This window comes from Fistularia commersonii, chromosome 7 (genome assembly GCF_037954325.1).
Source record: "Fistularia commersonii isolate RoL2024-O1a breed Wild chromosome 7, RoL_Fcom_v1.0, whole genome shotgun sequence".
Lineage (NCBI taxonomy): Eukaryota > Metazoa > Chordata > Actinopteri > Syngnathiformes > Fistulariidae > Fistularia > Fistularia commersonii.
Genome location: NC_141290.1, coordinates 20,399,567 through 20,422,986, shown reverse-complemented (window position 1 = coordinate 20,422,986; position 23,420 = coordinate 20,399,567). Strand labels below are relative to the sequence as shown.

The window sequence follows — 23,420 nt, the reverse complement described above, 5'->3', positions numbered from 1 at the left end:
TGGAAGAAAGTGTCTTTGTTTTGCGCGTCAGGTTGTGTACACAAACATACTGCTGGGGATTCACCCCTTTCTTCAATGACTGACTTAATGAATGTAATTTCTCAGTGGAACAGACAACAAAGTGCCCACAGAAATTGAGATATTTTCATCAGATTCTAAAAAGGATATTTTTGATTGAAATGATGTGTTAGAATTTATACATCACATAATTGCATAATGGAGATGGTGATGGTGATGATGATGAAGGTGGTGATGAAGACGAATATTATGATAACAATTATAAAGGATGTGATTTTGGTGATGATGAAGACAAGGAAAACGACAGTGATAACATATAGTAGTAACAGTAATGACCGTAATAACATGCTGGTGAGGAGAAGTTGATTATGCTGGTGTTGATCCTGAATATTGTGATGATAATAGAGTTGGAGATGAATGCAGATCACTGTCAATTAATGAGATTTTTTTCAAAATAAACTAGCTCAGAAAGAGATCTTGTGAAATGATAGACATTAAACCAATTTTTTTTTTTTTGGCAAATTACACATAACTTTGGAAAAAAAACAACACAACTGGGCTGTATTTGTGCATGTATGTATGTATGTATGTATGCATGTGTGTGTGTTTGTGTCTGTTTTTGAGATTTTTCTTGGCATGAGTTTATGTGTGTGTATTTTTATTTGAGTATGTGTATCTTCATTCATGTGACATTTTGCCATAATAACCATTAAACACTTGAATTCAGACACCTGGCTCATATTCAATAAATTTTAAAATGTTCGGTGTAAAATAAGGATTCATTTCAATGTATACTTTCAATACATAGTTGTAGCCTTTAGCAATATCCTGGATCAAATCCCTGTCATTCAGGGGTTTCTCACGCCTGCAGCCATGATGGCTTCCATGGAAAGGAACCTGTGGATCTTAAATGGGTCCATGAAGTGAACTGACCTGGATTTCTGAACACCCCCCAAAAATAGAACCTTCTGCTCCTTCAAAACTGATAATGATGTAGTAGCTGAGTATAAGGAGCTGCTCCTATATATTACTGATGAAAGAATTGAGATATTCAGCATCCGACTGCTGCTTGACTCCAGAATAAGGTCTATTCAAACTGAGATCCATTCAGACCAGGATCGGTCCAGAGCAGAAATCAACAGGATCTCTCCTGATGAGGATCCATCCAAAATATGATCTACCCAGAATTAATCAGGACAAGGATGCTTTGAAACTGAAATGCGTTCAGACCAGCATCCATCGGGATCAGGATCAAAGCTTTTAAATGAAACTGGAAATAAAACACCTGTGAAAATGATCAAGAACATTATCAGTCAAAAAAACAAAATGAAAAAAACGGTTATTTGTGATATGATTGTTTTGTTCACATGGTGATGAAGATGATTATATTGTGATGATGCAGGTCAAATTGACAATATGCATATCACTGATATTGCAGAAAAGCTTAAAAAACAACAACTTAGAAACCACTCACATGGCATAAAATAGCTTTGCAGCTGCTTCTGCAGCTACAAAGTTTCCCAAGGAAACAATGGATGTCATATTGCCCTGAAACGCAAGAAGCAAACAAACTTATTTCTAACCATTCATAAACCCTGTGCGCGTGCATGCTCTCCCTCTCTCACACAGACACGCACACACACACACACACACACACACACACACACACACACACACACACACACTGCCCTCTGAAGTCCAAATATAATCCTTTATAATTGATGATGATGATTATGAAGCAAGTGGACAAACAAAAAGCTCTTAAAGCAGCCAAACCAGAATCAATTCAGACTTGGATCCAACAACATCAGGAATAGAATCTATCTGGATTCAGATCCGCTGATACAAGAATCATCTAGAATAAGATCTATCAGAAGTAGAATCCATTAAAATCATCCATTTATCCGGAAAAGGGTCAGTTCAGATCAGGATTTAACAGGATCCATTGGCACCTGGATCCATCCAGGTCAGTATCCACTGAGACCAAAATCCATCACAATCCATCGAGACCAGGGGACTCAAACTTGCCGCGGGCCAACTGCGGCCCGCAGGACGGTAGTTTGAGGCACTTTCCTTAATATGAAAGTGCAGCCCGCGCGAGTTTGATGCTGTATGTGTTAGCACTACCTCCGTGCTAGGTAGGTCTGTCTCATTCCGGGGGCCGTGTGCTTCGGAGGACCTGGACTATATGGGCAACGGGACCGTGCCCATGGTGCCCAGCACAAGCCTAAATACACGTGTAAACCACGGACTTAAACAACCCGCGACAGTAGCACTACCGGGGAAGGCAGTAGTGCTGAATGCACGTTTAAACCACAGATGTAAACAAGCCGCCGCCTCTGCCTTTGCCGGTGCTGCTGAATACACATGTATACAGATGAACAACATGCCGGTGTGGTTGTCACCGGAGCCGGGTGCTCCAAAGCACCGGACCTGACGTTAGACACGCACAAGACCGGGGAAAATGAGGGCTAGGAAGCTAACACAGAGCTAACACTATTACATACGCACAAACTCAAGCCCCAATAAGCGTTGAAAAAATTAAAAAATTCTCCAAGGCTTCAGGATTATCATTGAACTTAAAGAAATGTGAACTTCTTGCGCTGAATGACTCGCCACTAAAAGAAATCAGCATGTTCCTATTAAATCAGAAATAAAATACTTGGGCATTTTCCTATCTAAGGACCAAAAGTTAAATCAATCCTGGAACATTGAATCTAAACTGAATTAAAGTAAAGCTAAATTGTATATATGGCTCCAAAGAGATTTATCAATATTAGGCCGGCTATATTTGACTAAAATGGAATGTTTATCCGGATGCATATACCCAATGTATTCCAATGCTATTCCAAATCAACTCATAAAATCTATTAACCAAATAAATTTCAACTTTATCTGGAGGAACAGACCACACCATCTAAAAAAATCACATATGGTGAAAGAAACAAGTGAAGGAGGGCTGAAAGTGATAGATTTGGACTGGTTGAATGGGACATTGAAGGTGAACTAGTTGAAATCCTGGATCAAGCATCATCATTCTTTCTGGTACTGTATTCCAAACTACTTATTCAACAAAGTCGGTGGCCTAAGTCTTCTGGTTATCTCTGACTTTGATATCAACAAGATTCCTGTCAAATTTTCCATAAACAAATATTATCATACTGGAAAATGATATATGTACACAATTTCTCACCACATGGCACAATAATTGGGAACAACAGATTTGTACTGCATGGCAACAAATCTCTGTTTTACAAGGAATGGTTTGAGAAAGGTATATGGTCATTAATTGTCTTGATGGGTGACAATGTCAGTCTTCTAGACTATGAACAATTCTGTACAAAACACAGATTTAACCCTCCTATATTAGAGTTCATAAAGTTACGAAACGCACTGCCTCGACAATTTGTATTCCTGACCAAAAATATAATGACGCACCAAAACATACAACCACATTTACCCCAACTATCACTCCAGGGAATCTCCATTCTGGACAGAAAGTGCAGCAACTCCTTTAATAGGAAATGTTTCACAGAAAACTTATTCCCTGGACATCAAAACAAAAATAATATGTTAAATAAATTTGATAAGGAATCGATTGCCTCGCTGCGAACTATGTATCTGACTCTACCCATACCCCCCAAGGCAAAAGAGACCCACTTCGAAAATATGAATGACATCTACCCATCTAAGGAATTATTGAGGATACGCTTTAATTTTGAAGATAATATTTGTACATTTTGTGAAGACAACATTGATACCACTGACCATATATTTTTCTCATGCGAAAAAGTACAGGGCTTTGGGCTAAAACCCAAAAATGGGTCAAAGATAATTTTCCATCGTCACCAGTTTCCTTCTCAAGAGATGACATAACATTTGGTTTACTTTTAAGCAACAAAAGAGATGAACTCTGTGTCAATGTTATTTTAGGCCTGGCCAAGTTCTTCATTCACAAAAACAGAATGCAAAAATGTTCCCCAAATTTTAATTTCTTCATAAACGATTTTGAATTATATAAAAAATCCTTAAAACTTATGGAAAAATCCCCAAACCCAAAAAATATACAGTTTGATGTCTGAGATTCCCTATGAACCGCCAACTTAATTACATGTTATATTCCCCTTACAAGTTTTTTTTTTCTCCTCCCAGTCGTTTTAATTTTATTATGTCTTTTTTTTTGTCTAGCATTATACATTTCTCACAAACCGTTAACACCATTAACTTCTGATTACATACAGAACGAATGTCCTTATGTCCTTTGCTTCCTCATCCCTGGTTGTTTCATTGACATTCAGTTCTACCTTGCCATGTTTATTTGTACATATGTATATTTGTGTGTACTATTTATGTTCAATAAAAAACAAAAAAACAATGATTAAAGGGAATTTAAGTATAAAGAAATAAAACACGATAATGAACGTTGCTCGGAAAAAAAAAACCAAAAAAACAAACGTACGCACACACGAGTTGTATGTGTGTGTGTCCGTGTTAGCGGAAAAGTAACGAGCCGAGCTTTTCAAACTTTATCAAACTTTTTATTTATTTAATTTGATGTTAAACGGGCACCACAAACACTTCGTGTTTCCATGGTTTCTGACCTTCAACCAATCACTAACTGTGCCGTGCTCGACGTCATATGCAGGGACAGGCGCAGGACCCTGAGCCGATCTGATATTAGCGGAAATTACGTTCTCTGTGCGTCAGCTAACAACTGAAATTGAAACCTCACCGCGACAGTGACATCTAGTGGAATTATATACATATTACACAGCCCCAAACATGTCTTTCTCAAAGCCTGCAGTGAAGAGAAAGGTAGGTGATGAGCACAGACAATTTCAGGAAAAGTGGGAAATTCATAATTTCTTTGTGGAGCACAGGGACACCCCAACATTTCTTATTTGCACAGTGAGAGTTGCAGTGCACAAGGAATACAATTTGAAATGTCATTGCACAACGAGACCTCCTGAGGTCTGTGCGAAACACCAGGGAGATGAGAGAGCCAACTGAGTTGCCAATCTTAAAACATGTCTACTGAAGCAACAACATTTCTTTAAGAAAGCAACCAAAGAGAACAACGCAGCAGTTGTAGCTAGCTATGTGGTTAGTGAGATGATTGCTTAACCTTCTCCAGGCAGATGTTGCAGATTTGCGACAGCCAAATATCAGATTTTTCCTGCAACTACAACTTAATTTGAGCCTGAGAGGGTTAATTCTTGATTTGTTTATTTATTTTTTCATCTTATTTTGTGTAGAAAAATAAAAATTAACATATTTGAGAACAGTGGAATGTTTTATCAGCGCTTTTCTTGTGGAAAGCCTGATGCGGCCCAGCCTCACCCAGACCCTAGCTCCAGCGGCCCCAAGGTAAATTGAGTTTGAGACCCCCAATCTAGACAAATATCCTGACAGGATTCAACCAGACCAGAATCCATCATTACCAAGATCCATCTCAAACCACAGGGAATCCATAGTGATTGTAATCTGTGATTCTATGATAATTCTGATGATGATCAGTCAGGCCCAGTATTCATCAGCACCACTCTTCATCAGGAGAAGGATCCATCCAGACCAGTACTGAACATAGTTCATCAGTGCTAGTAGCCATCCAGAGTAGCATTCATCCAGACCAGGATCCATTCAGACCAAGATCCAAAGATCAGAATCCATTTAGACCAAGATCCACTCAGACCAGAAATCATTACTACCACAATCCATTCAGACTAACATCCATCAGGGTCCAACATAATCTATGACGAACAGGCTCAATCGGCATTAGTATTCATCCAGACCTGGAGCCATTCAAACTTGACTATCAGGTTCTGCTCACACCAAGATGCACCAAGCGCAGGATTCAGCAGGATCTATTAAGAACAGACTCCATCAGCACATTTCAAGACTGGGAATCATCCAAACCATGCAAAAATGTAACAAAGGCCATCCAGACCATGATCCATAATTCCAAGGATCCACATAGGCCAGAATCTATCAGAACAAATATCCATCCAAGATCCAACTAGATCCATATAAGACAGGATTGATCAGGAACAGACTTTCTCAGATCAGGCATCATCAAGACCCAAGAGGCATCCAGATTAGAATCCATAATCACCAAGGGCTTTAAAGAACTGGCTATATGAATGTATTTTTATTTGTGTGTATGAGCACTCCTGTGTTTGTGTGTGAATTTATTTTTTTTACTGTGTACTTCTTTGCGTGTGTGTGTGTGTTTTACCAGGCATACTGTCCACTACAAGGCTTTAAGCCAGTTATATATCATAAATATTACATTTTTTGGATATAAAGTTTTTTGACATGTAAATGAATATCAATATATTGGCACGTTTGTGTCATGCTTAGAATTAAATATGCTAGTGAGGAGAGCACCTTCATGAATCATCACCCTATCGTGATGGAGGGATGTATGTGCCCTTGTGATTCTGAGGTCTGTGCTGTCACACTACTGTTTTTCTTGATTAACCGGTAACATTTTCTTTTTCATTTATTTTTCTTACTTACTTGTCTTACATATTCTGCTTATGGTCGTTGTCATGCCATGAAAAATTCCTGTGTACATTGTGCATTTGGTGAATAAAGAGATTCTGATTCTGCAATAAATAAAAATCTATGCATACTTTGAACCAAAACAGACAGAGAGATCATAAAAGTAGCAATGCTGTACATCAGTATTACTTGTCATCATAATGTGTCTGTCATTCTGAGTACAAACCATTGCTTTTAGCATCTTGGGAGTCAAAGTCAGGTGGTTTCCTTTTAATGCCTTTCCAGAATTGGCTGAAAACTTACGGCTATTTACTTCCACACAACCTGCGATCATCCAACCTGCGACAGGAAAAGGCTTTGCAGGCTGCAGTTGCTGCCATGCAGCGCTTCTACGGCATCCCAGTCACAGGGGTTCTGGATGAGACCACAATGCAGTGAGTACCTGTCACATGACAAAATCATGCCAAAATCCCGCCTAAAAATGCCATTAATTTCGTGAAGTTAAGAAAGGGAACTGGATGTAAAAGCTGCAATTGATGGTCTAGATGGATGAGACGTCCTCGCTGTGGTGTCGCGGACCTTCCACACACAAGCCGACAATATCGGAACAAGAGATATGCCTTGACAGGACAGAAGTGGAAGGATAAGAAAATCACATACAGGTAATCAATGATAAGGTAATCAAACACAGTTGATCAAATGAAAGGCAATCACTTCAGTTTAATAATTCTAGAAATTATACAGCTAATCACCTGCTTGATGATCAACTGTGATCATTTGAAAGATGATTTGTCAACAGCTCCTTAATGCTGTCGGTTATCGATTTGTTATGGTGCAATAACCAGTTGTTTTTGATGTGGTCAATTGTACATCATCAGTTATAGGCAATTAGTCTACTGATCAAATCAACAATAAAGTCAATCACTATTAATATGCAAAAATATGAAGACAATTATATACTTTTCAAAAGATGAAAAATAATTTAGTTATAGAAAGTATGAAGTGAACTGATTATCCACCCCAACGTCTTTAAACTGGTATCATGTAAGTTTAGATTCTCAGAGGTCACTGTTGTGCTCTGCTATTTTCCTTTAGCATCTCTAACTTCACCCCAAAGGTTGGAGAGCAAGACACACAGCAAGCAATTGGCCAGGCCATCAGAGTATGGCAGAGCGTCACGCCACTGTCCTTCCAGGTAGGCCAGGTAGGACACCCCCATGTTCTACTCATAACAAACAAATTTTGATGATTGATGTCCGTGTCCTTACGTCTACAGGAGGTTCCATACTCTGAGATTAAGAGCCAGGGGAAGGAGGCTGACGTCATGATTTTCTTTGCCTCTGGTTTCCATGGTGACAGCTCGCCCTTTGATGGCGAAGGGGGGTTTCTTGCCCATGCCTATTTCCCTGGTGCCGGCATTGGTGGAGACACACACTTTGACTCAGATGAGCCATGGACACTGGGAAATGCCAATCATGAAGGTAAAACACACTCCGTTTCATGATATCACACATTAATGCAAGATGATTCAGTGTTGTTCCACTGCACCACATTGTCATGGCCACACAAAGACTGCTTCCTGTGTCTGACCAGGCAATTATGCACCTGGCTGTCCATTTAGCAGTCCTTTTTTGAAAAATAACATCTAAAAACATGTAAGGAAATATATTACTGAATTTTCCTCATCAAGACACTGAGTCCAACAAGAGAAAATCATAATTTGTGTGTCTGGTAAATGGCATTTGGTATCTCTATAGGGAATGACCTCTTTCTGGTGGCAGTCCATGAGTTGGGTCATGCTCTGGGTCTTGAACACTCTAACGACCCAAGTGCTATCATGGCGCCCTTCTATCAGTACATGGACACACGCAACTTCAAGCTACCTCTGGATGACCTGCAGGGCATCCAGAAGATATATGGTAGGTAAAGATATCACAGGCACCATGGCTACTGGTTTAGTTACTCTGTGTATCCTAGAGTACGAAGTTTTCAAAATGACCTCAAATCATCAACAATCACCTCTTCAACCTATGAGAAGTGAAGTATATTTGGATTTTTATTTCATTTTGAACATGTCTCCATTTTGTAATTATTTAAATCTTATCCACAAATGTTTTTATCGATAAAATTTTTATTAAATTAAATGTAGCCCAATAGTTCTGAATAAAGATCAGTCAGAATTTTTATTTTTTTACACTGATCTCACAGTAAAGTCACCAGAAGTCTCTACAACATCTGGTGTAGTTATGGTTACCAAATTTACCAAATCTACAATCTCATTGTGTAAAGTAATGACCTCTTTGAAGTTTAGACTTACATCCAAAATGTTTAATGACATCAAGAAAATGAAAAATGCCATATTGTTTTAAAAAAAAAATTGGCATCCAAAATATTATAATAATATTTAATATTATTTGGACATCACCAGACACAACTTTCATGTAATGATAAACAAATAAAATCATATTCACGGTGCTGTGGATGGTTTGTGTCTCTGTGTCTAGGCGTCCCCACTGCCATGCTGGAGCCTACTAGGCCATTACCCACTGTATCTCCCCACCACACCCATTCTACCTCCAAACATGACCGCCATTCCCGACCACCACAACACCATGGTGAATGGCCACCATTACCTGGCAATAGAAAACCGAACATATGTGAAGGAAACTTCAACACGGTTGCATTTTTCAGGCGTGAGATGTTTGTTTTCAAGGTAAGTTAAGGAAGTTTAAGACCAGGACCCTTAGCATACTGTTATTTATTTCTATTTAAACATACTTTTTTTTTAAACTGTTAAAATGTACCCTCAAGTTACAAAGCCATTACAAAGTAATCATAATTCAGACAAAGGGTAGGATCTACAGAAACAAAGATTGTCAACAATAAGTTGGAAAACTAATGGTTTACAAAATAAGTTAGTCATGTTTTACAAAATTTTGTCCCTCAGTGAATGGCAGAAAGGGGTGTGGGTTTTTCAGCCCTTTGCAGAAGGTCAAGCAAAGATTAAGGGAGTCTGGAAAAACGTAACTGTGACAAGTTCAGACGTGGTCAGTGTTGGATCCTGTCCCATTCGAACTCGCCACTATGTGTGAGTGGATCCTCCGTGTATGTTAATGAAGTAATAGGAGAAGATATTTAGGCTTAATCTCGGTATTTAATTCAGCAGTCAAAATAAAAAATACAGAACTCTGGGTCTGATCTTCTATTCCCTGACAAGCAACAAAGTGTGTCAGTTCACGAAGTCTGACCGTCTATGCTTTGTTGACCCAGTATTTTTATAATGCAAAAAAAGGAGCATGCTGTTGTAGCTGTCTTCTTCTCATTGGTCATTGACTGTTGTTATGGTCTTCTCCCCAAGATGTAGCTTCCGTGGATTGGCCTGTTGTTATCTATCTCCTCATGTCCTTTTGGTTCCTCAGAGTGGGGTCTGCAACTTACAGGTCGTTATGTTTACATCACTCACCTCCTCTAACTAAGGAACCCTCAGTACCTACTTGTTTGTCTTTGTTTATCATATATGGAGTTGGTATCCATTTCTCTACAATCATGTTATTTACTTGAGGCTCTCTGTTGTGGTCAAGTATGAAAGTTATCTGATGTGCACACTCTTTTATCTGTACCTCTCCATCCTGTGCTGCTCGTGCACCTAATATTGTTTTGGTTGGGGACACATTGTTCTGCACTCCCGCTCTTCATCACATCTTAAAACACTTGATAAGGCTTTAGTGATTTGACTTAATGAATATTATTGTAATAATTTGTTAATGACAAATAGCGTTGTGATAATGATAGAGCATGAACGTAAAGCTGGACAAATCCCCCTTTTGGTCTCATTTTATGAGACCAACACAAGCATAATAGATGAGGACGAACCACCACAGAAATTCACACAACCTATAACACAGTATCCCATTAACAACCCTCACCCTCTTACACCATGCACTTCCCCCTTATACCCCCTCCTTCTCACTCTTGTTGTCTGTCCACTCAGCATCTTCAGGTGCCACCAGCAAGGTTTCATCAGGGAGGAGGCATTTGATATCTAGCGGGAATGTCATGCTTTTCAATTGTTGCAACAATGATACGGTTACACAGAGTGAATGCAAGGCACACAACACCCACACAAAGCTAAGGCACACATCATACTAATCAAAGACAGACGGATACCACCGCGTTCTTCCATTTACCGAACCAGTTATCCAAGAGATCATTTATTGAGTTAACTGTGTGTGCGCACCATGAGCACACCAACTTTGCCAAACCAGGAGCCACAGGAGACATTGCGATGCTCAAAACAGGTGTAGTTGCCAGCAGGAGGAGTGAAAACAGGAGGAATAGTGGTGTTTTTCACAAAAGGAAAAATGGCACTCAGAGTGGTGCAGTTGGTAGGCTGCAATAAAGGCAAGCATACAGTGAAATCCCGTTAGATAAGTGGGAAAGAGAGGGGCGAGTACAGTAAAAAGGGTGGGGCGAGCTGAGGAACAGGCAACGGAATTAGACATGTTCAGCGATGCAGCAGTAGCAGCCATCCATTCTTATGTTTTTTTCCGTGGAGCCTGTAGCAACAGCAATGGCAGCCATGGGAGAAGCAACAGAAGCCTGAGTCCGGGTTACTTGTCCGTCCAAGCCCACTCTGATCATTATAAAATTTTGTGGTACAGATGTAGATGTGGGCCGAGGGGCCGATGAGGCAGAGGCCGAGGGGTTGTGTACTTGAGACGGCACAAAATTAATTCTTAACAGGGCCATGTTGTCACATCCTGGTTGATTGACTCAAATATAAAGTATGAGGCATTATCTGCACATTTATTACTATTCCTGATTTGTGGGGGCCATGGATTTTGGGGCAGCAGTTTTATAGTTAACCGGAGGGGTTAGATCCCAGTCTGCCTACAGAAGGGGTGTGAGTCTGCCACATGACCACATGTGAGGACAGATCAGTGTTACTATATCAATATCCTGGGGTTTTCAGGGCCCTATGTTGGTCACCACATCTGACCAGGGTGACACCAGGGGTTTGGAGAAGGACCTCCCCATGGGAACCCACAAAGATACATCGTACCCTCTCCATCTCAGGCCCTGTCCATTACAGTTAATGACAGTACAGAAGCTGAAAGAGAAGGTTGTGGTGGAGCCCGATGTATAGTCTTAATGCCAAATCTCCATAACGTAAGAGACAGGAGATTGAAGGAGGATATTGATCTCCTGGTCCTGTTCAGGAGAATGGAAGAACCTGGAGCCACACAAGTGATAGAGTTAGGTGAGCAGTGGTATTTTTCTCACAGTAAGGTTGGCAGTACTATCATCACAGAAACTCCAGATAACAGTAACAGTTGTACTCAATTCATAATCTCATGTTCTAAGTAATTAACTGCCACTTGTGTGTATATGAGAGGTAAGTGTAGAGGCAGTAAAACTTTCTTCCTGTAGACCTTTTCCCAAGTATCCTTGTGTCTAGCCTAGTAACATTGACTAGAGAAAACTTGAACCTTTCTGACCTTATGTTCTTACAGGAGCAACTCAAAAGTATTATGGAATAGATGATTAAAAGGTTTATTTTTTTTTTAATGTGTCACAGAGCATGTCACTTTATTCCACGGCCTTTTGGGCAGTCTTGATTTCTAGTGCCCTACTGGAAGGAGCTGTGGCTGTGCAGTGAGACCAGTGAAACCACCTGTCTCCTTTTCCCTGTAGCCGGACAGCATGAGATGTTCTTTTGACCACCTTATGGGGTCCTGTCCACCTCGGTTCAGACCACTTCCGTTTGGTCACCTTCAGGAGGACCCAATCTGCTACTTGAAGCGTCCCTCGGTTCCCCTCCCTTTTGCCTTTGAGACCTGCTTGGAGAAAGCTGAGACAATAGCCATTAGTTGACCATAGTATGGCTTATAGGATAAAAAAGGAGTATCAGATTTACTTGTGATACTGCCAGCACTGGGTCCCAGGAAGTGACATCCCATTAGAAGCTCAAAAGGGGTGAACCTAGTGACAGAGCTTCAAGCCAGTTGAGTTTCATCTGAGTGCAGATTTTTCTAAATTTGGTTTTTAGAGTTTGGTTCAGTCTTGGTTCATATCTTGGCCTGGGATTGAGGGTATAGATGAGTGTTTCAGGCCCAGCTGAGACTCAACCGCTTGCAGATCTTTGTTTTTAAAGTGGGTTCCATTATCTGACCATACTTCCTTCGGAAAACCATATGTTGTAGTACGGTAATTTAATCACTGTTTGAGCATTTTCAGATTTAGTGGGAACAGCCTCTGGCTAGCCAGTGTTTGCATCCACGGCCACCAAGAGGTTTCTGTACCCATTTATACTGTCAATTATGTCTCTGTAGTCAATAATGATTTCCTGTCCTGGCAACTGTGGCAGGGTGGGTTTCACATTATATGAGCTGCAGATTTCACATTCTTTAATGTGATTCTCTGTCATTGCAGGAAGATATGGATGCTACCAATAAGTCAGGTGTTTCTGCATCTGTGTCTTTCCACAATGTGTTAACCTATGTATTTCTCATAACATAGTACCCATCAAACTTGGTGGGAGCTCTGGTCACCCATCTGGGGCCCTCCAAACCCCTTCTTGCTTCTGTGCTCCTCATTCTAACCACACATTTTTGTCTAGGGGTAAGCTTTTCTTGTTCTTCAATCAACATGTTGACATTAAGATTGGGGGAAACATGCCGTACAGTTTTCTGTGTTTGCAACATTACCTCCTAAGATATCTAGTCTGCTGCTCTTTTTGCTGCCTGATCTGCTCCATTGCCTCGTGCATTACTGAGTTTGTTTTGTCATGTCTTTTACACTTTATCATGGCCAGCCGGCGTAGTGTCATCAGTATTTCAATTGTCAAAGGTCTTTCTCATGTTTGATAGGAGTCTGATGCAGTCACAGATCCAGCCCTGCTCCACTGGCTGAGCTCCACTTGTATTACTCCTGCAAAATATGCTAAATCTGTATAGATATTTACATCCTTTCCGTCTCTCATTGGCTGAAGTTCAGCTAATTGTGCTGACTCCTTTCCTTCTACTTTATCTGCGGCCACTTCCTCAAAATCATCCTGTGTCAGCCTCACTACTGTGTGTGCTGCTTTTAACCCTTCACTGGGGTGCCTGTAACAGCAACATCATTGTGGATGTTGTTAGCACTGACGCGTTGTCCCATGACTATGTGTGCTGTTTTCTGCAAAATTTTTGCTACTTCTGTTGCATGTCTTGTGCATGGTGGGTCTGTTTTCTGCTGAATCCAATGTTACACCTGTGTTCATTCTGTGTACATTTCAGAAACATCCAGATAAAAAGACAAAGAGTAATCTGGTGTGGAGAGAGCAACCGCATTGGACAACAAGTGTTTAAGCCTGATGAAGCTGGATTCCGCTTTAGTGGTCCATACAAGGGGGAATGTGAGGTTTTTCGTACCCTATTCATTAACCAGGGCATGCAAAGGGGCTGTGTTATGCATATAGTAAGGTACAAAGTGGCTACTGTAGCCCGTCAAGCCCAAAAAGGACAGCATGTCTTTTACAGGTTTTACTAGTTTTGGATGGTGCACCATATCATCTTTTTGAGCAGGGGAAACTCTAGTCCCCTTGGTAGACGCCATGTGTCCCAAAAAGGAGACTATCTGCCTGCAGCACTCCAGCTTAGAATTGGAGACTTTAAATAATGTGTTGTATAGTTTTTACAAAAGAGCATGAGTGGCAGTGAGGCTGGTGGCCTGGTCATGGGCTGCCAACAGTAAATCATATACGTACTAAATTAACACAACCCCCGATGGAAGCTGCAAGTCACCCAGCTGTTCTTTAAGAGCATGACTAAAAATAACAGGAGATTGAATGAAGCCCAGAGGCATGCGTGTGTATCTGAGCTTCTGACCTTGATATGTAAATGAAAAAATATCTCTTGCAGTCTTGCAGAGGTAGACAAAAGAAGGCATTTGCCAGGTCAATAAAAGAGAATCATGTGTGCTCCGCTGGAGGAAAAGGTATAGAGTTGGTCAACATGATGCAGAGAAGGAAAGTGGATATACTGTGTGTCCAGGAGACCTGATGGAAAGGTAGTAAGGCTAGAAGCTTAGGAGCAGGCTTTAAGTTGTACTATTATGGTACTGACCAGAAGAGAAATGGAGTAGGAGTTATCTTGAAGGAGGAGTTCGTAAGGAACGTCCTAGATGTGAAAAGAATGTCCGATAGACTTATGAGTCTGAAATTGGAAACTGAAGGTGTGATGGTCAATGTTGTTAGTGGCTATGCCCCGCAGGTGGGATGTGAGTTTGAAGAGGAGGAGAAGTTCTGGAATGAGTTAGATGAAGTCATGCAGAATATGAGAGATGAGAGAGGAGAGAGTATCAATTGGTGCAGACTTCAATGGACATATTGCTGAAGGCAGTAGAGGGGATGATGAAGTAACGGGCAGATTTGGTACACAGGATAGGAATGCAGAGGGACAGATGGTGGTAGATTTTGCAAAAAGAATTGAAATGGCTGTAGTGAACACCTTTTCCAGAAAAAGCAGGAACATAGGGTAATTTATAAGAGCGGAGACAGGAGCACGCAGGTAGACTACATCTTGTATAGACAAGGTAACCTGAAAGAGATTAGTGACTGCAAAGGAGTTGTAGGTGAGAGTGTAGCCAGACACCATAGCATGCTGTTTTGTAGGATAACTCTGCTGACAAGGAAGATCAAGGGGACAAAGGCAGAGCACAGGACAAAGTGGTGGAAGCTTAAAAGGGAGGAGTGTTGTATGGTTTTCAGGGAGGAGTTGAGAAAGGGTCTGGGTGGTCAGGGAGAGCTTCCAGATGATTGGACAACAACAGCTAGTGTTATCATGGAGACAGGTAAGAGAGTACTTGGTGTGTCATCTAGAAGGAAAGTAGATAAGGAGACTAGGTGGTGGAATGAGGAAGTATAGGGGTATATACAGACAAAGCGGTTAGCGAAGAAGAAGTGGGATACTAAGAGGACTGAAGAGAACAGACAGGAGGACAGGGATACAAATACAGCATAAGGTAAAGATAGAGGTAGCAAAGGCAAAACAAAGGGCGTAGGATCACTTGCGTGCTTGATTGGACAGCAAGGAGGAAGATAATGATCTATACAGGTTGGCGAAACAGAGAGATAAAGATAGAAAGGATGTACAACTGGTTCGGTTGATTAAGGATAGCGAGGGAAATGTATTGACAGATGCTAGAAGAGTGATGGGAAGATGGAAATACTACTTTGAAGAGCCAATGACTGTGGAAAATGAAAGAGAGGCAAGGGTAGAGGAGGAGACTATTCTAGACCACAAAGTAGCACAGATTAGTAAAAGTGGAGTGAGGAAGGCATTGAAGAGGATGAAGAGTGGAAATGTCCTGATGATATACCTGTGGAGGTGTGGAAGTGTCTAGGAGAAGCATCAGTAGAGTTTCTGACTAGATTATTCAACAGGATCTTAGAGAGTGAGAAGATGCCTGAAGAATGGAGATGAAGTGTGATGGTGCCTTTTTTTAAGTATAAGGGGGATGTGCAGAGTTGTGGCAACTATAGAGGGATAATGTTGATGAGCCATACAATGAAGTTATGGGCAAGAGTAGTTGAAACCAGACTGAGAGCAGAAGTCAACATTCAGGTACTTGGGGTCGATAGTTCAGAGCAACGGAGAGTGTGGAAAAGAGGTAAAAGAGACGGGTTTAAGCAGGTTGGAATGGGTGGAGAAAAGTGTCAAGGGTACTATGTGATAAAAGACTATCGGCCAGAATGAAAGGATGCCGTATGGCCTGGAGATAGTTACAATGACCAAAAGACAGGAGGCAGAGCTAAAGGTCGCAGAGATGAAGATGCTAAGGCTCTCTTTGGGAGTGACCAGGATGGATAGGACCAGGAATGAGTCTATCAGAGGAACAGCACATGTTAGATGTTTTGGAGAGAAGGTCAGAGAAGCCAGACTGACATGGTTCGGTCATGTACAAAGGAGGGATAGTGAACATATTGGTAGACAGATGCTTATATTGGAGCTGCCAGGCAGGAGGTCTCGAGGAAGACCAAAGGGAAGATTTAAGGACGAAGTGGGTGAGGATATGAAGGTAGCTGGTGTGAGAGAGAAGGATACAGAGAATAGGGTTAGATGGAGACAGTTGATTCACTGTGGTGATCCCTGAAAGGAAAAGCTGGAAGAAGAAGAAGAAGAAGAAGAAGAAGAAGAAGAAGAAGAAGAAGAAGAAGAAGAAGAAGAAGAAGAAGAAGAAGAAGCAGGTGGCAGCGGTTCCTAATTCAGCCTGAGGTTTGTTTATTTTTGCCAAATAGGTGTATAGTTAAATTATGCATGGCATCTTGAGAGATAGGAAACCTTGCTAGCATGGCTTTGCCTATAGCAGTGAATGAAGCGCTCAATGGGGCACTGTCCACCAGCAACTGGTTTTAGCAACTGCTTGTTGAATCTCCCAATCAGCCAATTGGTGTCCGATTAACAGTATCCAATCACCTATTGCCAGTTACTGCCCTAAGGTTAACCGGCAAAATTTGGACATCCATGGCCCTCCCCCTTCAACAGGGCTGGGCATGTTATCTAGGATGCATCCCATGTCTGAAAAAGAGAATGGTCGATACACACATCTCCCGCCCCCTGCCTTCTCCCCAATGGCATCTTGTAGTTTGTTTGACTTTTTGACCTGAGATTATAGAATGGCAACACCTCTTCCTTCTCCTCTATAATGGTGGGTGACTTGGGGTTTGGGGCTGGGGAGGATATAGCGTTATGTGCCCTGTGAGTTGGGCCGCATATACAATGCTCGAGTCATTGTCTGGCAGCACATCTTTGTAAGTTGATGGGGTTCTCACTCCATCTTGCTGTGTGTTCTTAGAGGGCATGTGTCAAGTCAGCTATGTCTTCCCTTTTAGCTCTGGCACTGATCCCATCTAAGAAATAGATGTCTTTAGAGTTAAGGGATGTAGCTAACTTTGTGTCCGTCTCCGTCTCCTTTGTTTCATGCTTGGGTGTAGAGGCAATAAACTGTGCTGCTGATATTACCTCTCTCTGCCATCCAGTGCTACTTCCGCCTGAGTGGCTACTGTGTTGTTCCAGTTCTCTAATTGAGTCTGTAATCTGTTTAAATTCTCTGTCCATTGCTTCCCTCAGATATGCTTTTGCTCTGGATAAGGCCTCACCTTCTACTGTATCTCCTTCATATCCAATAATCCCTCTTTCTCTCATCGGAGCTGCAGCAGGATTAGGGAGTGGGGTCAAGGCAAGCCAAGTTAGAACGGAGGTGGATAGTAGGGTCATCAAAGTTGTCGGTCACTACGGGTTGGACTATCCTCTGTTCACTTGTTCTTTGTCAGGTTTCGTCTTAGTCACACGCTTGTTGTGTTATTGTTCATATTGTATTTGCACTACTGCACATTCCAGTTTCATCTCATGTACAAACATTCTGTATTCATCCTTCTCCTCTTGCTCCTTTTTACTCTTTCAGCTGTAGGTTTTTCATCTGCCTTGTTTAAATATGTTACCAACTTTTTTGATTCAGATTGAGTGGCAACCTCCCCCTCTCTGCCTTCACATGACTCGATATATCATCTATCTTCTGCAACTTCTCTTCCTGCTTTTCTTTCAGAATTTCTTTCGCTATTTCTTTTCGCGTCTGCATCCATTGTGCTCCTACCGTGAGCCCTGTGTTTCCTCCCCAACCTCCGAATTCTGTGTGTTCTCTGTCAAACTCTCCATGCATCTTGTATATCTTCCATTTTTTTTTTCTCTTTTTTACATATATGTACTACTCTCAGATTTAATAAAAAATCATATACATACAGCTTGGTGTGAATGACTCCTGTAGGTCAATCCACTGTGAGACAAGCTTCTAAACTGAACTATGTTTGATCTGGTCTCACTCTAGGGGTTGCTTCCCAGGCACAGCAAATCTTTTCATTCATGCAAAATACTCTGCACCAACACCAACCCCAACCCCAGTCCACACAAAACAAGAATTGGGAGGAACTCTGTTCTTATAACTGCGCTTATTTCTTGGAATCCACCCTCACATTTCCTGGATATTTAAGTACTGTCAACAGCTTTCAATTCAACCATTGGTCAGACTTGCCACAAGAAAAGATATTGTTTGATCTCATACGCGTTGAGACTTCACCAGGTGCTCAGCCTCCTAACTCAATGTTTTCTTTGGGGGGACTCTAGCCCCTCTGGACTTTAACCCTTTGGTTGGACTCTAACCACCGCAGGTTTTTTTTTTTCATTTTGGCTGCTTTCAACTAAGACACTTGGTAATACAGTGACAACAAACAATTTACAACCAACAACAAAAAAAATCCTAATTGCTGAACTTTGATAAAACAGGCGTCAGCTTACCTCTTTTTGATGTGAATGGCATGCACCATTGTTGTCAGAGTAGCCAGTTGTCCACTATGGATGATTCTTTGTTCCGCCTTCACTTCTACGTCTTCATTATCTTGGGGTCACCAAATGATTGGATCTTGTCCCATTCTACCTCACCACGTAAGTCAGTTTTTAATTCAGCAGTCAAAATAAAAAATACAGAGCTCTCGGTCTGATCTTCTATTCCCTGACAATCAACAAAGTGTGTCAGTTCACCAAGTCTGACTGTCTATACTTTCCTAACCCAGTGTTTTTATAATACAAAAAAAGGAATGTGCAGTTTTAGGTGTCTTCTTCTCATTGATTGTTGACTGTTGTTATGGTCTTCTCTCCAAGATGTAGTTTCCGTGGATTGGCCCGTCGTTATCTGAATCCTCACGTCTTTTCGGTTCCTCAGAACGAGGTCTGCAACTTAAAGGTTGTTATTTTCACATCACTCACCTCCTCTATCTAAAGAACCCTCAGTACCTACTTATTTGTCTTTTTTTATCATATATGCAATGCATGCACTTTTATCTGTACCTCTCCATACTGAGCTGCGTGTGCACATAATATTGTTTTGGTTGAGGACACGCTCTTCTGCTTACACATTCCTGCTCTTCATGGCATCTTATAACCCTTAATAAGGCTTTAGTGATATGGCTAAATGAATATTATTGTTATAATTTATTATAATTTAATAAAATAAACCCGTACATCAGCTAGGTGGCACAGTGGTTAGGGCTTAACTTCACAGCAAGAGGGTCCCTTGTTTGATTCTGGGGGACTGTGGCGTTTCCATGTTCTCTTTTCTGGTTTCCTCCCTCAGTCCAAAAACATGAATTGTGCATGAGGATGTGAATGGTTGTGTATCTTGGCGACCGGTCCAGGGTGTACCCTGCTGAAATTCCAAATGTCACAAGGTTATTAGGGGGTTGTAGTAATAGATGTTTTTCCACTGGGAGAGAAGAGACAGAACTACTTATTATAATTGTATAAACCTGGATCACAGAGGGGCCAAGCCCAGATCCCGACCCAATCTGTTTACTTCAGGGGAATATACAATTCAGTTTGTGTCAGCCAGAAGATATGGAAGTGATCCTTATATTTTTCATCTCTATCATATTCATCTTTATGAGAGAAAATCAGTCCCGCTTTAAGCTCAGGCACCAGGGCATTAAGTGCCTCATTATGGGATGTTCCCTCCCTAAGACAGCCTAGTTGCCATTGTGTGTGTGTGTGTGTGTGTGTGTCCTAGATCCACCGAAGCCAGATGTAATGAGCTCAGACTGATGTTCTTTTTCTCTCTTCCCCTTCTGCTCACCTTAAGTTCCCCACACTACTTGTCTTCCAGTCTTTTATCCATCATTTCCTTTCTTCTGTCTCAGTTGTAATGGTTTGAGATTCTGAATGATGACCTTAATCCTAAACATTACCTGATCCTTTGACTTAGATTGCACACAGGAAAGATTCTCTGTGGTAGTTTTTCAAGTGATGCGCTGTTCAATCAGTGACCAGGACAACACTACACTAATTGTCTCCACCAGTTCCAAATTACAATGTATATATATATATATGTGTGTGTGTGTGTGTGTGTGTGTGTGTGTGTATATATATATATATATATGTGTGTGTGTATATATATATATAGGTGTATATATGTATGTATATGTATATATATGTATATGTATGTATGTGTATGTATACATGTATAGTCACTCATTCCTTTTGTATGGGGTTAGCTTGTCAGCCACCCAGTGTCAGTGACAAAGTCAGCTGTGTTTTTTTCTTTTGTTTTCCTTGTTTGGTGACCGGTTTCATCATTTTTTTTTCCCACCAGTTCTCCTGTTATGTGCTTTGTTATTAAAGATTATTGTTGAAACTCTTCCTGGGTCAAGCATTTGAGCCAAGTTGTGACAAGTAGATGAAAAGCTGCTTCATTTAATGCCCAGAATGCCATAATTTCTCCCAGAATGCCACAGTGGTATAAAGCAATACGTTGCTTCATGTAAGTGTAGCTGCACACTCAGACACAGTCGTCTTGTAGTCTCAAGTTGCATTGCTTATATAAATAATCAGAAAACGGAATCAGTTAACAATTCAAGGTGTCTTCTGAATCATGCGGTTTAATCAAACTCTTGGTGAAATACAAGTAGTTGTTGCCCCTGTTGTGCGAACTGCTAAGTAACTCATAGCTGGAAGCACCACTAAACAGAACACTGGTCATATTCAGCAATTAAACTTACTTTTGTCAGGTCTGAAGTAACATGACCCCAAGAAAAGCTGCTCCAGAAGATGTTTTACATAAACCACAACAGTGACAGAGGCATATTTTGTCCAAAATGGGACTTGAGATCAGACCACAAACTGAAACAAAGTTGAGTTGGAAGCTCGCAGAAACTACAAGCTTCAAGATTAAAGTCGGGCTACTTCGGTCAAATGCTATGCCCCCCGCACCCCAACCTGCCACACTAAGAGTAAGCCTGAAGTGAAAAGTGGAACATGTTAAACATTCATAGGTGTATTGTAGCTACAGCATCCCAGTTACTGAACCTTGATCTGAAATGCATAGAGTACAGAAAAAGAGAAATTAAGATACATAAATTCATCAAAAATGTTCAAAAAACAGAGAATAAAAGTGTGTTAGAAATGACCTACAGTTGAAGAATCAACCTAAAAATTCTTTGTTTCAGGACCACTGGTTCTGGCGCTTGAAGAACAACAAGGTACAGGAGGGTTATCCCATGCAGATTGACCACTTTTGGAAAGGCCTGCCATCGCATATCAATGCTGCCTACGAGAGATCTGATGGCAAATTTGTCTTTTTTAAAGGTTTGAATTTGATTTTTTGCCCCCAAACACACATTTTTCCTTCAAAGGTTGATAGAAGTGTTGTTCAGCCTGTTTGTCAGAGGCTCTGTACCTTTTCCCAAAAGGCAAAGGTTACAGAGTTCTGGGGATTTGGTTTCTATCGGGCTCGACAGTTCTCTATGCCTTTACCTTCTAGGACACATTCATCTGGTTATTGGGGTTCTTTAGAACCTGTTAAGTATCTAATCTAAAAAGAATGCATTCCAGTTTCCAAATGAAGATTATTCCTCTTGACATTTTTCATTGGATGGGAGTTGTTGAGAAACCATGTCAGTTCTATCTATTGACACCTAGGAAGTTGATGTGGTCCATTATGTCCTTCTCCTCTTCACTATTTATGTCATTTCTTTCTGGCCAATCCCTTTAGGAGCCGCCACAATGATTAGCGAATCATCTCCTCCATCCAACCCGATTCTCTGCATCCTCCTCTCTCATACCAACTAACTTCATGTCCTCTTTCATTCCATCCAAAAATCTCCTGTATGGTCTTCATCTCGGCCACTTGCCTGGTAGTGTCCAAACCATCTCAGTCTGGCCTCTCCAACCTTGTCTCCATGACATTCAACATATGCTGATCCTCTGATAGACCAATTCCTAATCCTATCCATCCTTCTCACTCCATCCATTCATGGATTGAGTGGGGGCAGCAGCTGAAGCAGAGAGGGCCACACTTCACTATCCCCAGCCACATGCTCCAGCTCTTCTGGGGGGATCCCAAGGTGTTCCTAGGCCAGCCTAGAGACATGGTATCTCACAGCTCGTAACCATAGGTTAGGAACGTAGACTGATCCGAAAATTGAGAGCTTCACTTTCTGGCTTATCATTTTCTTCCCCATGACAGACCGGTTACAGAGTCTGCATCACTGCAGACGCTGCACCGATCCGCCTGTCGAGCTCCTGCTCCATCCTTTCCTCTCTTGTGAACAAGACCCAGAGATATTTGAACTACTCCACTTGGGGCAGGACCTCTTCCCTGGCCTGGAGTGGGCACTCCGCCTGTTTCTGGTTGAGCACCAGGATCTTGGATTTGGAGGTGCTTATCCTCATCCCGGCCGCTTCACATTCGGCTGCAAACCACTCCAGTGAGAGCTGGAGATCGTTCACTGATCAAGCCAACAATGCCACACCATCTGCAAAAAGCAGAGACTTGATCCTGTGGCCACCAAAGCAGATCCCTTTGACGCCGTGGCTGTGCCTAGAAATTCTGTCCATAATGAACAGAATTGGTAGCAAAGGGCAGCCTGTCACGATGTGCTGGGGCGGACTCGAGCAGGGAACCACACTTCGGGACAGAGATGGGTGGAAAGCGCTTTTATTTGGTTGAAGTTGCAGACTGGACTGGACGGGTTGCAGACTGGACGAGATGCAGACAGAACGGCAGAAGCTGGGCCTTAACAGTTCGGATTGCAGACGGGACGAGTTGCAGACTGGACGGGACGAGTTGCAGACGGGACGGCAGAGGCTGAGCCTCAACAGTACGGATTGCAGACGGGGCGGGCCCCAGGCAGGGTGGCAGACTGAACAGTACGGGATGCAGACTGGACGAGTTGCAGACAGAACGGCAGAGGCTGGGCCTCAACAGTACGGGTTGCGGAAGGGAACAGAGGTCACGCCGGCCCACTGGGCCCGGCCGTGACTCGGGAAGGGAACAGAGGTCACGCCGGCCCACTGGGCCCGGCCGTGACTCGG

The 23,420-nt window shown here is 41.8% G+C and overlaps 1 protein-coding gene across 2 annotated transcripts in view; it reads left to right on the top strand.

Annotated features, from left to right (window-relative positions):
- Positions 1-23,420, top strand: part of mmp24 (matrix metallopeptidase 24) — a 28,659-nt gene that overhangs the window by 402 nt on the left and 4,837 nt on the right. For both annotated transcript variants that reach the window (XM_086150263.1, XM_086150264.1), the window contains exons 2-8: positions 6,808-6,956; positions 7,068-7,184; positions 7,618-7,717; positions 7,799-8,003; positions 8,280-8,441; positions 9,027-9,235; positions 21,554-21,692. In XM_086150263.1, coding sequence (XP_086006389.1) covers positions 6,808-6,956; positions 7,068-7,184; positions 7,618-7,717; positions 7,799-8,003; positions 8,280-8,441; positions 9,027-9,235; positions 21,554-21,692 — 1,081 coding nt within the window. The remainder of the gene's footprint in view (positions 1-6,807; positions 6,957-7,067; positions 7,185-7,617; positions 7,718-7,798; positions 8,004-8,279; positions 8,442-9,026; positions 9,236-21,553; positions 21,693-23,420) is intronic.